Source organism: Carassius gibelio, chromosome B25 (assembly GCF_023724105.1).
Source record: "Carassius gibelio isolate Cgi1373 ecotype wild population from Czech Republic chromosome B25, carGib1.2-hapl.c, whole genome shotgun sequence".
NCBI lineage: Eukaryota > Metazoa > Chordata > Actinopteri > Cypriniformes > Cyprinidae > Carassius > Carassius gibelio.
The window spans coordinates 12,080,039-12,102,774 of record NC_068420.1 but is presented as its reverse complement, the minus strand read 5'-3'; the positions used below and the strand labels follow the sequence as shown (position 1 = coordinate 12,102,774).

The following is a 22,736-nucleotide window of genomic DNA, read 5'->3' as shown; positions in this document are numbered from 1 at the left end:
TTGAAAGACATTTTAAAGGTCACAAAGATGTTGTGTCCTGTGCCGACTTCAGCCCCAATAATAAACAGCTTGGTAAGTCATGTCTTTCTTTTTTTTATTTTTTTTTTAATCTGAGAACATTCCAATTTATCCACTTGCAACTTCTCTTGCAGCTACTGGATCCTGTGACAAGAACCTTATGATCTGGAACCTCACTCCTAAAGCCAGAGCATTCAGGTTTGTGGGTCACACAGATATCATAACAGGTGTCCATTTTTCTCCAAGTGGTTCCTTGGTGGCATCTTCATCCAGAGATCAAACAGTTCGACTGTGGACGCCCAGCATGTGAGTGAGAACAGATGCCCGCTTTCTAGTTTCAGTATTATTTGTATCTTAATGCGTTACACTAAATTCGTGTTACAGAAAGGGCGAGTCGACTGTGTTCAAAGCTCACACAGCGAGCGTTCGAAGCGTTCAGTTCTCCAGCGATGGCCAAAGGCTGGTCACGGCTTCAGATGACAAGTCTGTGAAAGTGTGGGGTGTTGAAAGGAAGAAATTCCTCTATTCTCTCAACCGGCACACCAACTGGGTGCGCTGTGCGAGGTATGAGACCATGTGTGTAACCTTTCTGGTTTGTTCCATAAAGTTGGATTTCTCTGACTGTCACTTGGTCTGTCCCTGTCAGGTTTTCTCCAGATGGTCGTCTTGTTGCTTCCTGTGGTGATGACAGGACGGTTCGCCTCTGGGATACATCCTCGCGTCAGTGCATCAACATTTTCACAGACTACGAAGGGTACTTGAGCAGTGTTGTTTTCTCCCGAATCTTTGTTTTTTGGGTTCAAGTTAACTGATATTTCAAATTGTCTGTTTAGGTCAGCAACGTTTGTGGACTTCAATTCTAGTGGCACGTGCATTGCATCATCAGGAGCGGACAACACATTGAAAATCTGGGATATTCGTACAAACAAATTAATACAACATTACAGAGGTAGTAGAACAGAGTTTTCCACATCATACATGGTATTTTATTTTTAATAGAGTCAAGGACTTGTTTTAAGCATATAACTTCCATTTGTGTTGCAGTTCATAGTGCACGGGTCAACTGCTTTTCCTTTCATCCATCCGGAAACTATCTGATCAGCGGTTCAAGTGACAGTACAATGAAGATCTTAGACCTGCTGGAGGGGAGGCTCATTTACACCCTTCACGGCCACAAGGTGTCGCTCTCTTGCTAATAGTGAAGAATTTGAATCCCATTCCCAACTTGAACGATTAGGAATTCATCCAAAAAAATGAAAATCTTGTCACCACCCTCATGCTTTTTTTTAAAGAAACGTTCTGCTTTTTCAGTAGGACACAAAGGAGAATTTATTTATTGAGGTCTTGCCAAACAGTAAACATTACAATTTTGTTTTTCCAATTTTATTTTAATTAAAAATATTTCTCACATAATTTTTTTATAATATAATTTGACAGGTAATTTTCCTCTGTTATGTTTGCTTTTTTATGTTCATACTTGTCTATGGTAAAGCTGAAGACAACTTTCTACATAGTTTAATATTAAAATTAAAATTAATTTAATATTAAATTCAACATTTACTGATATATTAAAATCAAAAGTTGTATCTGTTAGCTTTTAGTGATATTTATTAACTAACATTAGCCAAGATTAATAAATACTGTTACAAATGTATTGCTCATGTGTTTACAGTGGGTTAGTTGAAGAAGTAACTAACATTAACTAACTGGATGTTATTTTAAAGTGTTTCTGAAAAAATAACAGCAGACCTTTTTTTAGAATAAGAGCATCTTTTCATTTCTGGTTAACAATTCCTTCAGTTTTATGTATATTTTGTGTTATAGACCTGTATTAAACATCCCACCCTTATAGGAGAAGCCCTAAAGTGTCTTTTTCTCCTTGCTCTCAGGGTCCAGTGCTGGCTGTGGCGTTCTCTCGAGACGGAGGTCTGTTTGCTTCAGGAGGTGCTGATTCTCAGGTAATCATGACCTAATGATTGTTTTACCCTCCGATCGCTATCAGGCTGATGTCACATGCTTGTGGTCTGGGTTTCAGGTTCTGATGTGGAAGACCAACTTCGATTCACTGAATTACAGAGATCTGTTGAGCAGGCACAGCAAACGAGTCACTCCGGATCCACCTCCACACCTGACGGACATTTACCCTCGAGCACCTCACCCACACAATGCTCAGAATGGCACAGTAGAGGTCAGTGGACACCGCTGCACTGCTACTACAATCCTTCAAAAGTGTTTCACAAACAGTACTGATTTTCCCCTCGGGGGTCGGTACAGCATCAGTGCTGTAGATCAATCCAGTACTTTTATTCACTATGTGACGTGCACACTACATTCATGTTTGCGGTAATCACTTGTTGACGTCAATACTCTCATTTCCTTAGATTAATCCCATTGTTGCTGATACTCAGTCTGGTGACCCAGAGGTGGTTGAAGTGGGACGTGTTCTTTTCTCCACAGCGGTAAGAACTGATTAATGTAATCAGAACTGTTTCAGTCCAAGCACTAGGGGGAGATATAGGCCAGCTAATGTTGAGCCCTCACTGAACAGTGTGCTGTCAATGCAAGTCACTGACACTCTGTCATGTTTTATTTGAATTTTTTATAATCGCTCCTCACTTCATCTGTATTTATCAGTATTTGTAACTTTGTAATGGTTTTGTCTACTCTATCCAGTTCTGTCATTCACTTTCTAATACAGTGGGGTTTAAAATTCTGAGACCACATTACAAATCTGGAATGCTACAATGAAAGAAAAAGACAAAATCGTTAGAATTTATTACATTTGGGTTAATTTTCCACTGTTTTTTTCTCAAATTGCTATTCTAATTTATAATTTGTAGTGAAATATAAATGTATATTGAATATAATAAAAAATAATAAATTCATTATTTGTTTGTGAACTTATTAATAATAATAAATTGCTGTCAGTATCAATTGTTTTCCCTCAAATTTCTATATTAATGCTTTAATTTGTAATGAAAAATTCTATATAATTATATAAAATATAATTATTAATTTATGTATTTTTTTTCCTTAACTCTCAAATGGCTAATTGTTGTTAATTATAAAAATTATGATACTATAATTTGTTATGCAAATAAATTAATATTAAATATAATTTTTACATTTATGTGAAATTTTTACTTTGTTTTCATTTACATTGAAATATTTATAACAAATGTAGTTATTAAATGAATGTAATTTAAGTGTTTTCTCAAATTGCTTTTCTGATACTATGATTTGTTAAAAAAATGTTATATTTAAATAATTTTTAAATTCATGTTACTATTGCTATTCTGATACTATAATGCATAATTAAAAATAAACTATTTGTATTAAATATAATGTAATTTCAATAAATTTAAATATATATTATATAATAATTTATAACAATAGTAAAAATATATAATATGAATATATTCAGTTAAAAAAATGCAAAACATAAGGATTTTTGTCTCAGATTTTTGAACCCAACTGAATAATTATAGCGAATATAGCACATGATTACTATTACAGCTGCAGGTCAAAAAAAATTTGAAACCGTTTAATATATTTAGCCCAACAAGTGTTGTTTGTGTGGCCGGCATGTCTCAAAACCTTTCTTATTTACTGTGTGCTTTGTTCTGATCAGAAATATGGGAATGTCCTCATTCTTCTGTGCAAAATGCTGCCCTTTCTGCTTTACAAGCGGATTGAGGAAATGCTGCGAGACGGCACACTACAGACTGTGTGTGCCTTGCATGTTTACAGGAAGTCTCTTTCTCTGGCCCTTTCTTTCCCCCTCTCTTTTTTTCTTTCTTTTTTTGTTGTTGAGCACACTCATTCTGGCTGTGTAGAGTAGCTCGAGCGTGACATCAAAAACACACAGAGCACACACGTGCCTAAAGCTGGGCTCTGATGTGACCTCACTTTGCCGCTGGAGCCATAGACTAATAATAGACTCCTCCACACTGTGTCTTCAGCTCTCTCCCTCTCTTCCATTTTTCCCTTTTGTCTGTACACACTGTACTACACAGACAAAACAATTGTTCGGCTTAGTCGCCTGCACACTCACTGACTAGTCGATTAGTTCTGCCACTATATTCACGGGATAGGTTTTGACTAGTTGTTGATCATGTGATTTCAGTTACACTTGTTCTGTGCTAAGTCCCAGCTGGTGTTGCTGTGCGTCTTTAACCACATTCATGCTTTTGCAAATCGCATCAGGATTTGATTGTTATTCACGAGCATCAAACTCCGTTTAAATGGATTCTGTTTAATTGGGTGTATTTCCGTTGTTTTTATGAGATATGAAAGACATTTGCTAATGCTGCATGTTACACAGGATGTGTTTTGGACGGTTTTGAATCAGTCTTTTTAAACAAGCCATTAAAGGAATCAGCTCATAGTAGTCATTTGTTTGTGGATCAAACTATATTGGGTCAACCACCTCTTGCCAAAAACAATAAAGGCTGCTGAAGCTGCATGGCACATGGTGAGGCATTCACATAAGGTAAACATTAACCCACTGACTTGTCAAATGCTCTTCTGGATGACAAGTTGACTATTAAAAATTAGCCATAGTGCATAGGTTCACTTTTTCCATTCACACTTTACAACGTTGGCTCATTCCAGTCCAGGATGCCCTTCCGAATCAGACCTGTCAAGGCACATTTACAGGGAAACCCTGTCATTATCTGGCCCTGGGCGCCCCACAGTCCCTTAGGGCAGAGTTTCCTCATTCTGCTTCCCTGCCTTTTGTGCGTGGGAGCAGAGACAGGAGGAAGTGGACAGCAAAGAGAAGTATGACTCGTGGCGCCTTTTTGTGTGATGCTTCCTGCCATCACTTCCTCTTGACTGACTCTCTCTGGATTCCTTTCGGTTTGAGAGTGTGTGTGCGTGTATGTGCAGTAATGTGGTCTTCAATTGGTGGAACTCTTCAGCATTTTCGTCCTTGTTGACTTCCTGATGCATTAGATCTTCTGTGCATTGGCGACACGTAAAAATTCCAGAAGTATTTGAATAACAACAAAAGGACCACGACCCCAATGATCTGAGAGCACTCAAGTCACAGACAAGTGTTAGTGTGCATCAAAGAACTCTTAGGTCTGGTGGATAGTTGCGTACAATTTTGGTATCCCACTCACAATGCTTTTAATCAGTTCATAAGAACGTTCTACTATCAATAAAAGCTGTAAAAAATACAATATATTATTACATGTTTTTATTAAAAAATCTAAAAATATTATATAGCAGTATATTTATAGCTTTACTCCCATGTATCAACATGTTTGTTACTTTGAACATTTGTACAGTGCAAAAAAAGATTGTATTCGTTTCAATCCAATTACTAAAATATCACAATATATTGAAACTTGTATCACATGAAGTAGTTGTTGATAATTGATGTATAAGGTAAAAAAAAATTACAAATATTTTTTTTTAACAAATATCTACAGTTCACCTTCATAATTGTAAAAATAAAATTGCTAAATAATTCATTTGATGAATTACTACTAATACTACTACTATAATAATAGTAATGGGGTTTTGTTTTCTATATTATTTTAAGTACAATACAGAATTAGTAGTTTGTATTAGTAATAATTGTAATTTTGATGACATACCACAATATCAGTATTTAAAATATTTATTTGGATTCTAAGATAAAAGTAAAGTAATTTTTTGCTCTCTATATGGTAAAATGTAATTACCCTTGAAGCTCCACAAGGATGAATTATCAAATTCTTTGTACAATATAAATATATTTTGTACACTTTCACATTATACCATGTACAATGAACAAAAAAAGAGTACAATGTCTTTGTATTTCAATGTTTTATGATGTATTACAGAAATTAAATATAGGTATTTTTTTTTTTATTTTTTATAAAAGTACAATGTACAATAATTGCATTATATCAAATGATTAATTTAAATGTTAGTACATAATTGTTTAAGACATATATTTTGTGTCCTAAAAACAAAGTGTCATGGAAAGTGTATATACATACATTTTTGCAAATTTAAAGGGGTCATATGATGATTTTTTAAAGATCATTATTTTGTGTATTTGGTGTAACAGAATATGTTGACATGCTTTTAATAAAAAAAAAAAAAAAAAAACGTTCTTTTTCAAAGAATGTACATTATTGTAGGTCCTTTATGCCTTGCCTCTCTCAAAAACGTTGATTTCTACAAAGTCTCTCCTTCCGACAAGCGTAGTCTGCTCTGATTGGCCAACTGACCCAGTGCATTCTGATTGGCCGAACACCGCAAGCTATCGTCAGAAATAAAATACTCCATAATTGCGTTCTTAATCATTCAAAATAAATGTAAAGACAGTTAATAATGTCCTTAGTTTTACAGTCAGTTCAAGCCCAAAAGGGAAACAGAGTCGCGGGACAGACGAAGTGATGATGAGACAAACGTGCAAAACTCCGCATTTGAACAGTGAATAGTAAATACTTAAACTAATCACAAACCATACTTCCAGTAGCTGATTCAGAAGTGCCAGATTGTCATAGCAAAGTCAGAATGACCTGCTCGCCTAGGTTCACGAAACAGTTGAAACATGAAATGCGTTGCTGTTCTGTAGTTAGTAATCTTAAAGATTCCCAAATGCATCTACTTTCGGAAGGCCAAATAAAGTGCTTTTGCTTTTGCCTAGAAACACACAGCATTTCCATAACAAAGCTGCTTCAACACTAACTGTGGTTACTGAAACAATGCCTTCTTTCTTTGCGTGAACATCTAAGCGGCATTAAGCAAATATTTCTGTATAGTGACTTAGATATTGTGGGGATGTTTAAACAAGCCATTTTAGGGGGCATGGCAGAGTCTTAACTTTGAAAAAGGGTATCTCTTTGGATTTGAGAATTTAGTCTTTGCAACTTTACAGATCTACTTGAGCTTGCCAAGAGCTTGTAGCAGTCAAAAGCGAAATAAAAAAAATTAAATCGCATCATATGTCCCATTCCAAATAAGTAAGCTTTTTAAATTAAAATAGATTAACAGGTGAACTTATTAAGATGAAACCTAATATTGCTGAACTGTTTTTAATATATTCTATAGATGATTCAATTACACATGTAACTCAGTGTGTGTATGTTTGTTTGCGGGTCTGTAAATGTGTGCGCACCACCTGGTATTACATTTCTGAAGGTTGCTTGTAGGGGTGACAGACAGGAAGCAGGCAAAGAGCTTCTTCCTGTGTTGTGAAGAGCAAGAGATTGGGTAGCCGCGAGGTGTGGATACCAGCTTGAAGGCCTGCCACCGGCTCCGGTAACATGACGGAAGTAAATCGCTAAAGATAGAATGGCCCAGGGGAAGGTTCACTTTCCACCGGGAGAGCTTTTAGAAAGATAGCCTTACTCAGAGAGAGAGTGACTTGCCATCCACAAGCAAAAAAACCAGAGCCGTCAGCAGGAAGTGCTCATTGATTTGAATCGATGCATTGTTTGTGCATTTTCGAGCTGTTTACTCTACCCATATGGTGAAACATACATCACACCTTGTCATTTCTGAAATGTAGGTGGTAAAGTGTCGAAATATGTGTTATGGTTATGCAACAGCAGTTGTGTTATCGCAAATTTCCTGTTGTTATGTGGGCAGCATGAGCATCGGTGTTATTGCTCCTTTTCTGGATTCTTCTAAAAGCGCAGGTAATAGAAAAGGTCACTGCAAAAGTCTCATCCGGCCCATAATCCCCAGCGCTGACCCAGGGACCTCAGACGGGGACTCCGGCAGACAAACAGGCGCTCGCACATCAAAGACACAGGAACCCGGGCAGGTTCATCACTTATTCAATGTAGGGCGCACCCAGAACTCAGTGTGTCTGCCTTAATATTTCATCTGGTTTCTCGCCCAGTGTATCCGTCTGCCCCTCTTCCTCTTTTTTTCTCCATTAAATGTTGTTTTTCGTCCATCCCTTTCATCTCATTCATCTGTTTTATCTGTGAGTTCCACCAAAGGCTATTGACCCCTGTTCTAGAAAAGAGCCGTTCCATCCATTGAATCACACTGGCACTTTAACTTAATGGCTGATCTCACTTCCTCCATTAAAGCAGATGGTTTCTAAATAGTCCAGACCTCATCTTAAGTACCTGTCAAAATGGAGCGCCATTACATTAAGTGTAGAGTTGAAAGGACCTTATCAGAATCTGGCTTAGAGTATTTTTTTCCTCTCTCACCTGACTTTCTCTCTCTCTCTCTCTCTCTCTCTCTCTCTCTCTCTCCATGAGCTCTCTCAAGGGTATATGGTGGCCCGGAGGGGCATAGCTTAAAATACGCTGACAGTCCGTTGACATTGATTCTATAAATAGTGGCCTGTACTATTGCAGGTAACAGGGACACCTCAAAGGCAAACGGTGAGCTGCTCTCCTGCATTGCACTCACTGTGCTGTCCATCTTCACCATCCCTTCCAATAAGAATTTATTTTCAGCAGAACTGTGAAATTGTAATTATATAAGTTTTTGTAAAAAAAAAATTCTCTTTTTTTTCTATTAATATTTTTTATTTATTTAACTGAATAAGCTTTATATATATACAGAGAGAGAGAGAGAGAGAGAAATTTACTCAGAATATTTGGAAATTATGATTAGTGGTGCTTTTCAGTGAGGAAATAATAATAATAAAGGTCTTTTGTATGTTTTTCCTATTATTCAGATGGTTTGGGTTCTTAAGTTTTTTTCTTAATTTGTTTTTGAAAATAAGTCTCTTATTCACCAAAGCTCCATTTATTTGATCCAAAATACAGCAAAAACATTCATATTATTACAATTTAATCATACTTTTCACTTTTAATATCATGTATGTAATCTTTTTTTATTATAAATATTTTTCAGTTTATTATTAATATCAGTGCTGTGTTGCTTAATATGTTCGTGGAAAACCTTGACTTTTTTTCAGGATTCAAAAAGAACAGTATTTATTTTAAATAGACATTTGTTATGTAATTATAAATGTCTTAACTGTTTTTACTTGCTGGATAGAAGTATTAATTCCTTTTAAAAATCCAAAATGACCCCAGACTTTTGAAATGTAGTGCATTTTATTTTGTTTTATTTTCAAAACGACACCCCTATGACTTTTTTTTTCAGTAATTTTTTTTGGTTAAATATTCATTTAAAACGTCATCATATAGACTAACATATTTTTAAAAAAATGCAAATTTAAATGTAACAGTTATGAGATTTCCAGACATTTAAAGGCTTACTAGAAACAGTTATATTTCATATTTCAGCATTTTTACAGTACACGCAGCTTTTCAAGGCAGCATTGAACCACCACAATGAAAGAACAGATTAACTGCTCAATTCTTTTGAATACCTACTCAATCCTTTATATGATGCTAAATATACACTTGTCAAAACAACAGGTTTGTGCATTATGAGCACTTTTATGCAGTAAAGTGTTTGTGTACATGTTTTTAAACACCACAGCTACAGTATGGCCTCTTCAGAGCTGTGGATCCTCTGTAAAAACGGCAATTAAAAACACGGGTCATCCCTCCATGACCCTGCGCTTTAATAGAGAGGTGCTGCATGCACGGTTTTATGATTTATTTTGATGCTCCATTTAACTGTCGCTTTCCTTTTCACCTGTATGAGTTATTTTTAACATAGCATGAATAGAAGGTGGAAGCGCCTCTGTGAACTGCGTAGGATGAGCTATCAAAACATCGCTTTTCACTGATGGAAAAAAAGGAGCTAATTTTTCTAAGTTCAAAAACAGCTATGAAAACTAAACAAAAAATCAGCCTACACAAACTCTTGATTAATTTGTTGTGGAAGTTTTATTTTAAGGTAGTGAAGAGGTGAGTTTTGGTTGGGTTAGATATAGAGCTCAGGCTTAGATAAAATAAAATAAAAATGTCTTGCTTGGCATGAGTTTTTGAAAAAAAACAGGGGTAAGAAAACAAATCCGCTTCCTCTGATTTGGTACAGGAGGGTCATGGGCTCCGGAGGTACAGCTGAAACTCAATGCTGCTCAGGGTTAGAGGGTAAATTGCATCCCCCCCCCCGGCCCACCTGTTAGGAAGTAATTCATTTCTATTCCTAAACCAGCGTTCTCTCCCTTCTCTCCCATCTCGTTCACTCTAACTCACTCCTCCCGATTCAAACGTTTCCCTTCTTCTCCCAAAGCATTTGTAGCTGTTGTAGTCTTTTTGTATTGTATTGCTTTCTCTTCTGGGTCATTGTAAAAAATATGGTAACAAACATAGCCACTCCTATAACTTTTCAGAAACCTCATCATCAATACATAGACAAACAATTTTTAAAATACTGTTTAAAAGTACCTAGTCTATTATATGAGGGTGAGTAATGAATGAAAGAATTAAAATTTTTGGGTAATTTATCTCTTTAAAACTGTATTTTTAATTTGTCAAGTGTCTAAAGAAATACCTTTCCCCTTCATTTGATTAGAACTTTTGTTTTGATGTTTTTTTGTGTGTTTTTTGTGCCATTTGTTTAGATTTTTGTTCGTTTAAATTTTTTTTTTTTAATATAATAATTTGAGTTTTTTAATTTGCCAGGTGCCTGAAAAACACATTTTTCCCTTCATCTGATATACCTGTTTTGTTTAGTTTTTTGTTTTGTTCTGTTTGTTAAAATTTTGATTTGTGTTTTCATTTAATTTTGTTTAATTTTGCTTTTTTTATTTTTTATTTATGGAAGGGAAGAAAAAGCCACCTTTATTTAAATGAGGATTTTCTAAATTTTTATAAGCTTATCCAGATGAAAACTGACCTGTACTAAATACGTAAGCATTTAAGTAATAAATCCTTTCTTTTTTTAAGAAGACCCGCGAGGGCTGTCAGGCGCCTCTCTGCCGACCCGTCCGGGCCTTACAAGCTTAACCCCGCACAAGCAACCGCATTCTTCCTTGCCTCTGGGAAATGTGTTAGCATTACTCATTCTCTCTCCCCTCTAACCCCTCACACCTACTCCCTTGAAGATGAGGGGAAGTCTTTGGGTTGAACTGGGCCATGGGGGCTTTGACAGGAACTTTGAAAGGAGGCAAGGCCCAGCTAAGGTGCACTTAACCATAAAGCTCCACATTCCTCAAAGGGCCTCCTCGTGCGGGAGCAGTGACTACCGCATTATTCACGTCTATCTCAACACTCTCCAAATATGCAGTGTTAAGAGATTGAGGTCAGTGCAGTCCTTATCTCAAAGTGCGTTAAAGTCTGTTTACACATGACCTTTTAACCCCTCAAACACTGCTTTAAATGCATTTCCTTGGTGTGACGTTCGGTTTTCGCAGGCTTACTTTAATGCAACCTGTAACTATAAAAGGATTCCATACAAAAAAGTTTATTTTTTTTTATTTATTTTTTTTAAATCTAGTGAAGTTAGACCATTTTTAAAGATGAAAACCAATGAAATCCTGCAGTGGTTTCCGAGTTATATGGTAGCATTCCTGTTGTCTTGCTGGCTCGTAATTAGCGACAAGCTCATTGTGTGTTGCAGTTTCTCACAGCTTCTTTGCAGTTGATTTGGTATTACCAAGTACGAAAGCAGATTATCCAGAATTTGTGTAGCAATGGGGTTTAGCTTAAATTAAATCCCACACAGTGACCCTCTTGTTTCCATGTATTTGTGAATTTACCTACATTGCTTTCTGATGTTTGTAAGTGACTCGTTGTGCTGTTTTTAAGCCTGATAGCAAGCAGTAATTCAAAAGGAATTACACCAATTTACAAAAAAATGAAAAGCTCTACAATGTGATGTGAAGTTAATGTGAAGTTGAGCGTGGTGTACAGGAAGGGATTAATGTCTTTTTTTTTTTTTTGCTTAGATTTAATTCATACATTGTGTATTATTCAGTGTTCGCATGTCTTCTTGTTCATACTGAACAATTAAAGGGATAGTTTATCCAAAAACTTTATTAATCACTCACTCTCAAGTCATTCCTGACCCATAAAAACATAACAGATTAAGATATTTGTGTTTTCTGACCCTGCATAGACAGGAACACAACTGACATGTTCAAGGATGTGGTAGTTGAATTGGTGTCTATGGAGTGTCAGAAAGCTCTCAGATTTTATTTAAAAAGATCATATTTTGTGTTCTGAAGATGAACAAAGTTCTTACAGGTTTGGAACCCTTTGATGGTGAGTAATTAATTACAGGATAAAATTTTTTTGGGTGAATTTTCCCTTTAAGATTGAATTACAGACAGTCAGTCATCACTAAGATATACCATGATCTTAGGAATCCATGATGTATTGGGTCCATTTCAGTTCTCAGATTCTATTAGAGATTTTTTTTTAACATATTAATATTGCAAATTCAATAGTATAAGCTAATTTTCTATATTTTTATAGAATAAATTGAGTAAATGTTATCTTTAGCTATTCTGAAAATGTATATCTATTTTTCATATTGTTCATTTTAATGTTGTGAAGCCTAAATTAATTTGTAGCGATTGAAATTATTAATTTTGTTTTTAGCAATTTAATGTTGTTTTATTTTGACAAAATAGTACAGTATTGGTATATTTTATGCCATGTACAGTGTTGAAAAGTGTACCTTCACTTTGGATTAACACTAAATGAATATTCCACTGCACCAGCACCCCAAATGCTGAGGTATTTTGCATATATGAGATTAATTTTATCGATATAAGTTGGAGTATGTGCTGATCAGCCAGGTTACTGGTTGCCAGTGTGGGGCCTCTTTTCCATGAGGCCAGGAAGCTAAATCACCATTAGCACAGAACTGAGAGAAACCTCCACAATCTGAGAAATGATCCAGGGTCAGAATCTCTCCACCTCTCTGCTCTATTGCACTTTTTGTCCAAATCATTGTTTAGAAACCCTTAAGCCCCTTTCACACTCCACGTCGGAACCAGCAAATTGCCGGAACATTGCCGGGTCGCCTTCTGTGTGAAAGCAAACACATCCCAGGATTGATTCTGGCACTGAACCCAGGTCGGGGACCTAGTAACATTGCCGGGTTCAATCCCGGGACGAGCGCTGTGTGAAGAAAAGCCAGATCTAATGTCGTGTCGTAGTGATGACGCACGTTATCGTGTGACTCTTTCACCGGCTGTTTTGAAGGAAGATCATTGTTCGGGACAAAAGAATATGTGCAAACTGTAATTGAGCAGAGATCAGTTAGCTCTTCACTTTCCGTGCTGACGCCGAGATCATTCGGCAGCTTCAGTGAAAGTACAGTATAACGTGCTTTACATTTTCGACTCGTACATCACACGTAACGCCCTGATGTCACGTGTCGTTACGGGACCTTTACTGGTTATGTGTGAACACACGCACGTATTCTGGGTAATCACTGGCAGTGTGAAAGTGCAAAATCTAGTGACCCAGGAACAATTGCCGGAACACTTTACCCGTATATTTGCCGGAATCGCAGTGTGAAAGGGTCTTTAGAGAGCCCTGGAATGGTACCAACTGGCAATTTTGGAAACTCTCGATTTTTTGTAAAAAACAAAAAAAAACTAATTGATTGTCATCTAGGTTTCCTTGTCATAGTTTGTTTATATATATCATATAAGGTATAAAATACAGATATTTGGAGAAAAAATAAAGATATTTGGAGTAAGATGTCTGATTCTGTAAACTTCAATAACATTGTATATGTATATGTATTTGACTATTCACATTTTCGAAACATGTAAAATGATTGGGTAATTAAACTAATTAAATTGGTAGTTTTAATTAAAACTACCAACGACTCCAGTTTCTAATACCTTTTTATCTTCCTGACCTCCTGACTTGTGACATCCTTCCAGACCTAAAGTTAGCATATTCCGACAGCAGTCTGAAATCTCATTATCCCTTCTTCGCTGGCCATTGCATGATTTTATTTTTAGAAACCTGCACCTCTGCTGGGGGGAAAATTGGTTGCTTGCTTCACCTGCGCTTCCCCCACATCTCTCATGAAGACTGCATTCATCCCACTCACTCTGCCACTTTCTCTTTGCGCTATTTACAGACTGCCTCATGTGAGGGCAATGAGTTCGGAAACACGCTTAACAAGCGCTTCACTGATGTTCCTGATTTTGCATGGATCAATCGGATTAGCCAGAATCAAATTACAGGATGTGCATCCCTAGAGTGACTGGCACGGTGGAAGTCATATGTCCTGCAATGTTCTCTCTGTGTTTTGCAGAATTGACACTGCCTTCGTTTTCTTACTTTTGCTCAACCTGATGTGTTGAGCCTTAACTTGGGAGTCTGAGGCTGATATATAAATACTAAATATTATATATAATGGAAGGTTTACATCATGCATGTTGCATGAAGTATAGACACGGGTAATCATTACTTTCTTAAACCTGGCTCGACAAACTATATGCTTTCAAATTACCACTCTATGTTAAAGAGATGGGTAGGATGGTCAACTACTCATTCAACAACAGTGGCAGTGGATGATTTTAGAGATGCTGAGAGGGTTTTAGCATGTTGTGTTTAGCAGGCAGGTGACATCCTTTTCCTTCTGGAAATTCTGTAATTCAGATTTCTGCTTGTCCTGCCAACAGTTTCAGTAACCTTAACATAAAAAAAAATAAAAGTCTATCTGAATTATAATTTAAATGATCATTAAAATTATTTCTGGTTGCATTTTGAATATTTAGTTTTTAATATAGATTTAAAAAATGTTAAAATGATTTATGCATTTTCACATTGATTTTGATGCTACCAAGACTCGTCATTCTTGCAGTTTCAACAAAACTTTTTGTATGTATATGACTGTTTTAAAATTATATTTAAAATGTTGAATCTAAATTTACCTGGTAATATTTAAAATAATATATCATTCTTAACTAATTGGACCCTATTTTAACGATCTAAATGCAAAGTGTAAAGCGCACGGCGCCTGAACACATCTCTTTTTTTAGACCAGAACGCATTAGCGCACAAATGAACGCTAATGCAATTGTTAATAAAACAAAGTGGCGCTGGACTGAAACTAACAAACACAGTTGCTCTGCGCCTTGCGTTGCATTGCATCGGGTGTATTATAGGGCCCATGGTTTTGAAATATTTGAAAATGAATACAAAAGTATTATTATTTTTACACTGATTGTTATTATACTGATTGATATTTTTATTACTGCTATTACTAATAATGTATAAGTAATATATCAATGAATTTATTTAATATTTAAAATAATTATTTTAGTTTGTTACAATAGTAATAAAAGTGAAAATAACTTGCATTCAATTTGATTTAAATATATATTATATAGTCTATCACTATGTTTGTATCAGTGTTGAATAGGGGTGTAACGGTTCACAAAATTCACGGTTCGGTTCGATACGATACACTGATGTCACGGTTCGGTTCGGTTCGATACGTTTTAGATACAGCAAAATGTAAAAACATCTCAACTTTTCAGAATGCCGCAAGCGCACCGCGGGTCATGTGACAAGAACCAACCAATCAGCTTCATCCTTTCCCGTAACAACGTTGAGAGCTCAGCCAAGATGAAGGATCAGCTGATCATAGTTGTATATGGATTGCAATTTTGAAATAAATTTAGTAGCAGAGCTACTGTAAGCGATTTTTAGAGCTGCAAATCCATTTATCCTTCGCTGAAATTTCCGCGTCTCATGGAGAGAGCACGTCATTGTTGCTTAGCAAAGACAGACGCCTCATGAGCGCTTCTGCCCGAGCGCTTTGGAAAGGAAACCACTCTCTTGCCATCACCATTATAGCTTAAAGGGAATCCAAAGTGCACCCAAACACCAGACCTGTTGGTTATTGGAGGATCTTCTCATTTCTAGTCTGTTAAACGCATTGGCTATTTTGCAACGAGCCTTCAGCGCGTACTGAGTGAGCGAGCGCCTGCTGAGTAGCCTAACATAAACATATAAGATGGTGTTTTTTTCTTCTTCGGGAGTGTCAGGGGCGTTGCCTGTTACGTTGTTTGGGTTATTGGGCTACCTTGTTGAACGCATATCATTATATTTCTCTCTCTCTCTCTCTTTTTTTTTTTTTCAAATATAATTAAATACTCCAACGAACCGTTCGGTATACATAATGCGTACCGCGAACGGTTCAATACGAATACGCGTATCGTTACACCCCTAGTGTTGAACGGTTTTTGGTTCGGGGAAGTCCTCTGTTGCATGCATTGTTCTGTAACCTGTGTTAAGGCCAAGATTAAAATGCTAAAAGTAGTTTTACACCCACTCTGGTCTGCTGCATCCCCTTTTAACACTGGAATCTTTTATTGATTTACTGTAAATAGCCTTGGGTTTCGGGTGAACCGAAGTAATGGGTCTCCACTGCCTGACCACCTTCAGTATTACCATGCAAAAGCTCTAATGTAAACAGTGAGGCTTACTTTAGGTTGCAGAGGGAGCATCTGCTTGACCTCAAACTAACCTTCAAGGAGGTGACAGAAAAATTCAGTGTGTAGGTGACACTCTCATGTTTACTTACCCAAGTGCATCTACATTTTTTCCTGGCCACTGTTGAAAAACATCTGCGTCTCCTCATGCCGGTCTTATTTCCCATCAATCTCTTGACCCGCGTTGACCCCCTCGAGGCAGCATTGGGTCAGGTGTCAGGCCCAAAGCTCATTCTGGACATGCCACACCATTTTCGCTTCCTGATTTTTTTTTAACTGATCTGCATCAGTCTAGCACATGGAAGCATGGGGATGGAAATGCCAGTGTTTTTTGGCTAGGGATAAAATTGGCCACTAGTTTCACACCTTTCAAGTAGTAGGTGAATGTGATATGCCAGAGATGCCCAAAACTCGGTTCCTGTTTCAGTGCTACAATCTACTCTATCTGGAGAATGATGTGCCGTCTACTTAGCCTTGCTCTGGGAACAGCACACTGTAGTCTGAGCTTAAGTGTCACATTTAACATCCTCTTTAGCCCTGGAAAAATGGGATTCCATCCTATTTTAGATGACACTGTTTGTTCTTGGCCTGTGTTCTTTCATTTTAGGAGTGCAGAATTTTGTCCCGTATGATACATATCAATTTGTATGGCCACTAATGGGAAATGTATATTTTTATTATGATTATGATTATTATTATTATTGTTGTTACTAATACTTCTAATAATAATATATTATTATATTATATTAACATCAATAATTAAAATATATATAGTAATATATAATACTTAAAATATATGATCATTAATCTATTATTATTGCTACTACTAGTTATATTAATAACAATAATATATAAATAACAATATATAATAATTCAAATGCATTATTGTTATTCCAGATAATATTACATTTCTATTATTATTATTATTATTATTATAATTATTATTATTATCTCTACTTCTAATTGTATTAATAAAAACAACAATAATATATAAATACTAACAATATATAATACTTATATATTTATATATTATTACTACTGATTAAAATAATCAATAATATATAAATATTATACTTCACATATTTACATTATTATTCCATCTTCTACAATAATAATAAAAATAAAATATCTTCATCTTTATTTGAAAATGTATTTCAATAAAAAAGAAATTATATATATAATTATATATAACATGTATATTTAAAAATCACATTTAACATTGCTTAATTTATTACTGTTTAGAGATTAACTTTAAGGGTTTATTAGATGAAAGCAAATAATAAATTAAATAAGTAATTATAAAAGTGGAGGAATTCTAAAAAAGAAAAAAGTAGCATTCCTAAAGTAATTTATATATATTAGTTGTTAACAGATTCTGAATCTAAAACTGTTGTCTGAGTATTCACATTCGACCAATAGCAATTGTTGCTACCATTAGTTTTTTAAGTCTATATAATCGGAATTAGTCATTTAGTTTTTTTAATGTATAAATGTAATTTAATTTCTGTTCATCAGCTACATTTGAAACCAAGATGTGAGTCTTTAGCTTTTAATGTAAAATGAATGGAGTGCACAGGCCTTTTGAGGCCTAAAGTTTTAGCAGACTTCTCTAAAGCTGTCGGGTTGGGACTAATAGGTTTTCAGAGGAAACAAATCATGGGAATTTACAAAGAAAAAGGCCAATACAGGCGTGATTTTTCTGCGTTTAGCTTAATCGGCTTGAACTAGAATGCAAAGCTTTCACTGTCTGTTGTTCTCGCTCGTGCTGCTTGAGCAAAACCTTGCATCACCTTACAGCCAGACAGATAACCCTAGTGGAAGACTGAGCTATAGTGAGACTAGATGCTAGAGGCCCTCGATTGATCACCGAAAGCAATGTCTACAGTGAATATCCTAGATTTTCCATTCATGCTGAAATTTTTATATCATTATTTGATTCTTACATGGCAAACCACACACAAACACCACACAACAAGTGAAAGAGTGCACCTGTAGTTTTACATTTTCAATTTGAATTGCAGAGGTCATACCTATTTAAAGCAACAGGAAGCTCTTCTCAGTAATCTGCCACCTCTGCCGGCTCAGATGAGAAGAAGCGCAGGGGAGCCTTGATATTGTGCTTTATGGGGTTGACCTATGGAGATGCCTCACTCAAGAGCCTGTGGCCTTTTCACATGGTGACAGTACTCCGAGACTCCTCGTTCCCGATATCATCACTCCACATGCGCATCAATGCCTCATTTCTACAGTGGCACAGGGAACGTGAGAGCATCCACACACTGTGCATCTGGAGACACATGCTGTATTGATTTCCAATGAGTTTTAATTTTGCACGTATGCTTGGGTAATAGAGAAATACTCTAATAAACTTAAAATTTCAATTTAATTTGCCATTATTTAACAGCAGTTAATCTCTTTAATTGATCTCTTTAATGTTTAAAAATTTAATTAATCTTTAATAATTTATTAATGCTGTTAAATGTAGCCTTCAACCAGTCCCAGAATATTAAATATAATCTCAAATTGAATATCAAATATTAAATCTATATTGTTTTGTATTTTTAATGTAGAAATAATCTTAATAAATATATTAATAATAGTAATCGTTAAGTCCTCAATAATTTAAAATGCTAAAGAATCTATTATTAATCAATAATATTATTAATAATTATAATAATAATAATATTTTTATTATTATTATTTAAATAGAATGTAAATAATTTAATATAATACAAACGATTCAGTTGCGTAATTTAAAATGAATGATTTGTTTACTAGTGATTTGAATTTAGTGTATTTTTATTTATTTAGACCAAAAAAAAGTGTTTAATTTAATTTAAAGCCATTTATCAGTTGTCTGCCATAAAATTAATTATCAATTTATCTGTGATGGCCAGAAATTTAATTTGGGTCCATCCACTGTTCCTTTGGATAATAATCAATTTTATTATTGATAAAAGTTAGTATAGAACCAAAGAAAAGTTTATTTATCGACCGTATTCCCATAAAAATAGGCACCGCCATTTGTACATTGATATTCTTTGCGTTATTTCTCAACAGAGGCCAATGAACTGTAAATCTCGCCCATAGACCTACTTCCACATTTAGGAATAAGGTAGATAAGCAAAATTTATTTTAAGATGAAAGATTTTATCTGTTACTTTGATAGGGCAGTTGAGTAACGACAGGAGGTGAAGTGGGTAGAGGATCGGGAAAGGTCCATAAGCTGGGATTCGGACTCAGGACGGCCGTAGTGCAACAGTGCTATATGTCAGCACACTGCCCAGAAGCCTATTGGTGCCAATGTCTTGTTGCACTTTCTGGGATATCTTTTTTCACAAAAGATTCACTCTGTTCTATAACTTGGCTAAAATAAGGTATTTGACAAGGAAGTGTCATTAAAATGGATACGATTTGAATCCGCATTTTGAAACCATGTTTCTAAGTGGGTAATAGGAACAGCCAGGTCCTGTTGATCTCAGGCTGATTTAACGTGAAGGTTCTGTCTGTCCAGTTTAGCGAGTAATGGAGGAGTTGAGAGGCAGCATGCTGAGGCTGAGACTCCCTGGCAGAGCTTGGTGAAGGGCAGAAGCTCAGCTGGACCCCACACCACCTGCTGCTGCAGCTGTCAATCAAGTGGCTGAACTTTCACTCGGGCCGCTCTATTTGCTGCAGTGCTGAGAGCTTGTAAGCATGGATTAGTGAGAGATTCATGTTCCAATTCAGAAAAATGATTCAAAATAAGGGAGACTTGTATGTTCAAATTTTTTGATCCACTGATTTGCAGATTAAATACAACAGTTGGTATTCATTACTGGCTCATAGTTAGGCCGTTTTATGTTCTGACCGGTTCTGTTTATTTGTTTTGTGTATTAAGCACTGTAATGCGGAAATGATTTTCTTCCATGCCAGCTGAGTGCGTCATTTGGCATGTGTTGCAGAGAGGGGTAAATATTTAAAAAACTGCCTAATTCTTTGAAAGCGGATTTAAAATAGGTTAATGATACGAAAAGACGCACATCAGACTCCTGCGAGGGACACAGTCCGCCTGCCAGTATTACACTCAGCAGGGAGCAGAAAAACAAGCAGGCGACAAAGTGCAAAAACAGTTTTTATAGTCCATAGTAAATATGAAAATTATATAGCATTGAACAGTTTAATTTATTTTTCAAGAAAAAAGATTTTCCTTTCTGAATATCATTTTTTAAATTTATATTAATATTTTTGAAGTAAATATATTATAAGGAATTGTATTTTATATATTATAATAATATAAATATCATATAAAAATGCAAAAAGTATAAGATAAAAATATAAAATATGAATATAAAAAAAAATCAGTTTTAATACTTTACATTTATTATCAAATTGTATTTATGAGTGTCTATATATATATATATATATATATATATATATATATATATACACACACACACACACACACACACGTTATATATATATATATATATATATATATTATATATTCGAAATATACATTTATTCCAGGTCATTTAATATTAATATATATTAAAATTATATGTATAACTGTCGGTTTTATTTAGTTACATTATTATTTATCAAATTGTGGTAGGTGGCAGGATGGTAAAGATATTTATTGTTGATCATTTGAAAAACAGCTATTATATTCCTATAACAGAAAATAAAGATGATGAGGCTCAGGTCAGATCATTTACAAATCTTAAGCATACTTGGAGTTGCACTCCATTTTGTACTTGGATTGAGAGAATATCTGCAGCATTTCAAAGCAGGTCTTTTGACACCAGTAACTGCCACACCACTTTTCAATTATCCAGTGCACCTTAAACACCAGGGCTACTGCCACTCAGCTTCTGTTCCCTTCCCAATCTACTTCCCATTTTAGTGTTCAGCATTCTACTTCACAGCAGTAGTTCTTGTGAGTTCACATTTGACAGCAATTGAGGTGACGCCAACTCCTCATTTCAGCACCATCACGTCTTGTCTTCATGAACTGCGGTTCTTGCCTTACTAATCGCAGTTTTCTGTTGTAGCTAATATGCATTTGGATCAGTCCAGAATCCACAGGCTTTGGACCAGACACTTTTTTCACTGTATCCCATTCTTAAATGGAAAATCCACAGTATTCTGGCTCTGGCTTAGCTGCAGCTGTGCACAGCCGAAGTTGAGCAAGAGAGTTAAAAATTAAAGCAGAAGTGGCTAATGAAGAGAGAGGAAGAAAGAGAAGAGGAGGGGTGAGATTGGAAACAGAAGTGCTGACTGCACCTGAAAATAAGTGGAAGTGCAGTGAGGATAGTGACAGGGTGGGACAAAGGTACAAAATAAAAATATGATGAATTACACATGCCAATGATAACTTTTAGTAAAATAATTATTCATTTGCAGCATATTGTGCTATTAGCTCTGTTTTTTTAGACATCACGATAAAAATTGTTCAAATTTGTTGCTTGTTTTATATAATAATAATTGTTTAAAATTTATAAAAAAAAAAAAAAAAAAAGTTTTTTTGTCAGCAATAGCCTCGTGGGCAGTGCACCGTCATATAGCGCCATTGCACTACGGGCATCCCGAGTTCGAATCCCGGCTCTAGGACCTTTCCCGATTCTAGTACTCAAAATTCTCAAAAAAGTGTAAATATAAAGCTATATATATGAGATATAAATTAGAGATTTTATGCATGATTTTTTGTAAAATTGTATAATGTTTAATTAATTACATTTATTATTTGTTACATTTTTTTTTTGTTTACATTTAAGATATGGTATATTGGCCATAATTTAGCCTGAACATGGAAGCGTATTTTGTCACGACCAGGCCATATTAAATAATATTGGCCACTTTCATCATAAAGTTTGACAATCAGCCTCTGGCTTCTATACGATTTTTTACCGGAAGGGCGATTAACACCATTAGATCTCCCACTGTCACTTATGTTTGCACAATGTGCCACATGTTCAGCACACCGCCTTTTTGTGTCAAACATTTTTACAGCATGGTAGGACATCGTGTTCTCATTTAACCTTGTGCGAGTGTTTTCGTATCTTTTTTCTCTCACACATAAAACAGTGTTTGATTGTGAGGCCACAAAAAGCAGAAGAGAGGATGTGGACTCTCTCTCTTTCGGTGTGAACAGTTTGCCAATGAGCACTGGATCCAACACGTCTCAATGAGGTGTCAGTTGGCTGCGTGATATCTCCTGCTGATAGCAAAGCTTTTCCAGGCAGTGGGCTGTTGACCCTGGTGTTAATCATTGGCTGTACGATCAGTAGGGTTGTGCATTGTAAGCACGATGCTTTCGTGCTCTTTTTTTTTTTTTTTTGCAGGTTTCAGTTTACAATACTATTGAACTTTGGCTTTTTCTTTTATTTCACCTATTGCTTATGCAGGCTGATATGTGCTATGGTTATCAGAATGC

General features: G+C 35.6%; 1 protein-coding gene across 2 annotated transcripts in view; it reads left to right on the top strand.

Moving 5' to 3' along the window:
* The window catches only part of LOC128014251 (POC1 centriolar protein homolog B), a gene marked incomplete at its 5' end in the record, with an annotated part of 34,536 nt that continues 11,800 nt past the window's right edge, over positions 1–22,736 (top strand). Inside the window, 10 exon segments of one of the 2 annotated variants that reach the window (XM_052597653.1) lie at positions 1–72; positions 153–324; positions 403–582; positions 665–772; positions 852–967; positions 1,063–1,196; positions 1,908–1,976; positions 2,054–2,206; positions 2,400–2,477; positions 3,650–4,408. In XM_052597653.1, the coding sequence (XP_052453613.1) occupies positions 1–72; positions 153–324; positions 403–582; positions 665–772; positions 852–967; positions 1,063–1,196; positions 1,908–1,976; positions 2,054–2,206; positions 2,400–2,477; positions 3,650–3,859 (1,292 nt within the window). 2 annotated transcript variants of the gene reach the window in all.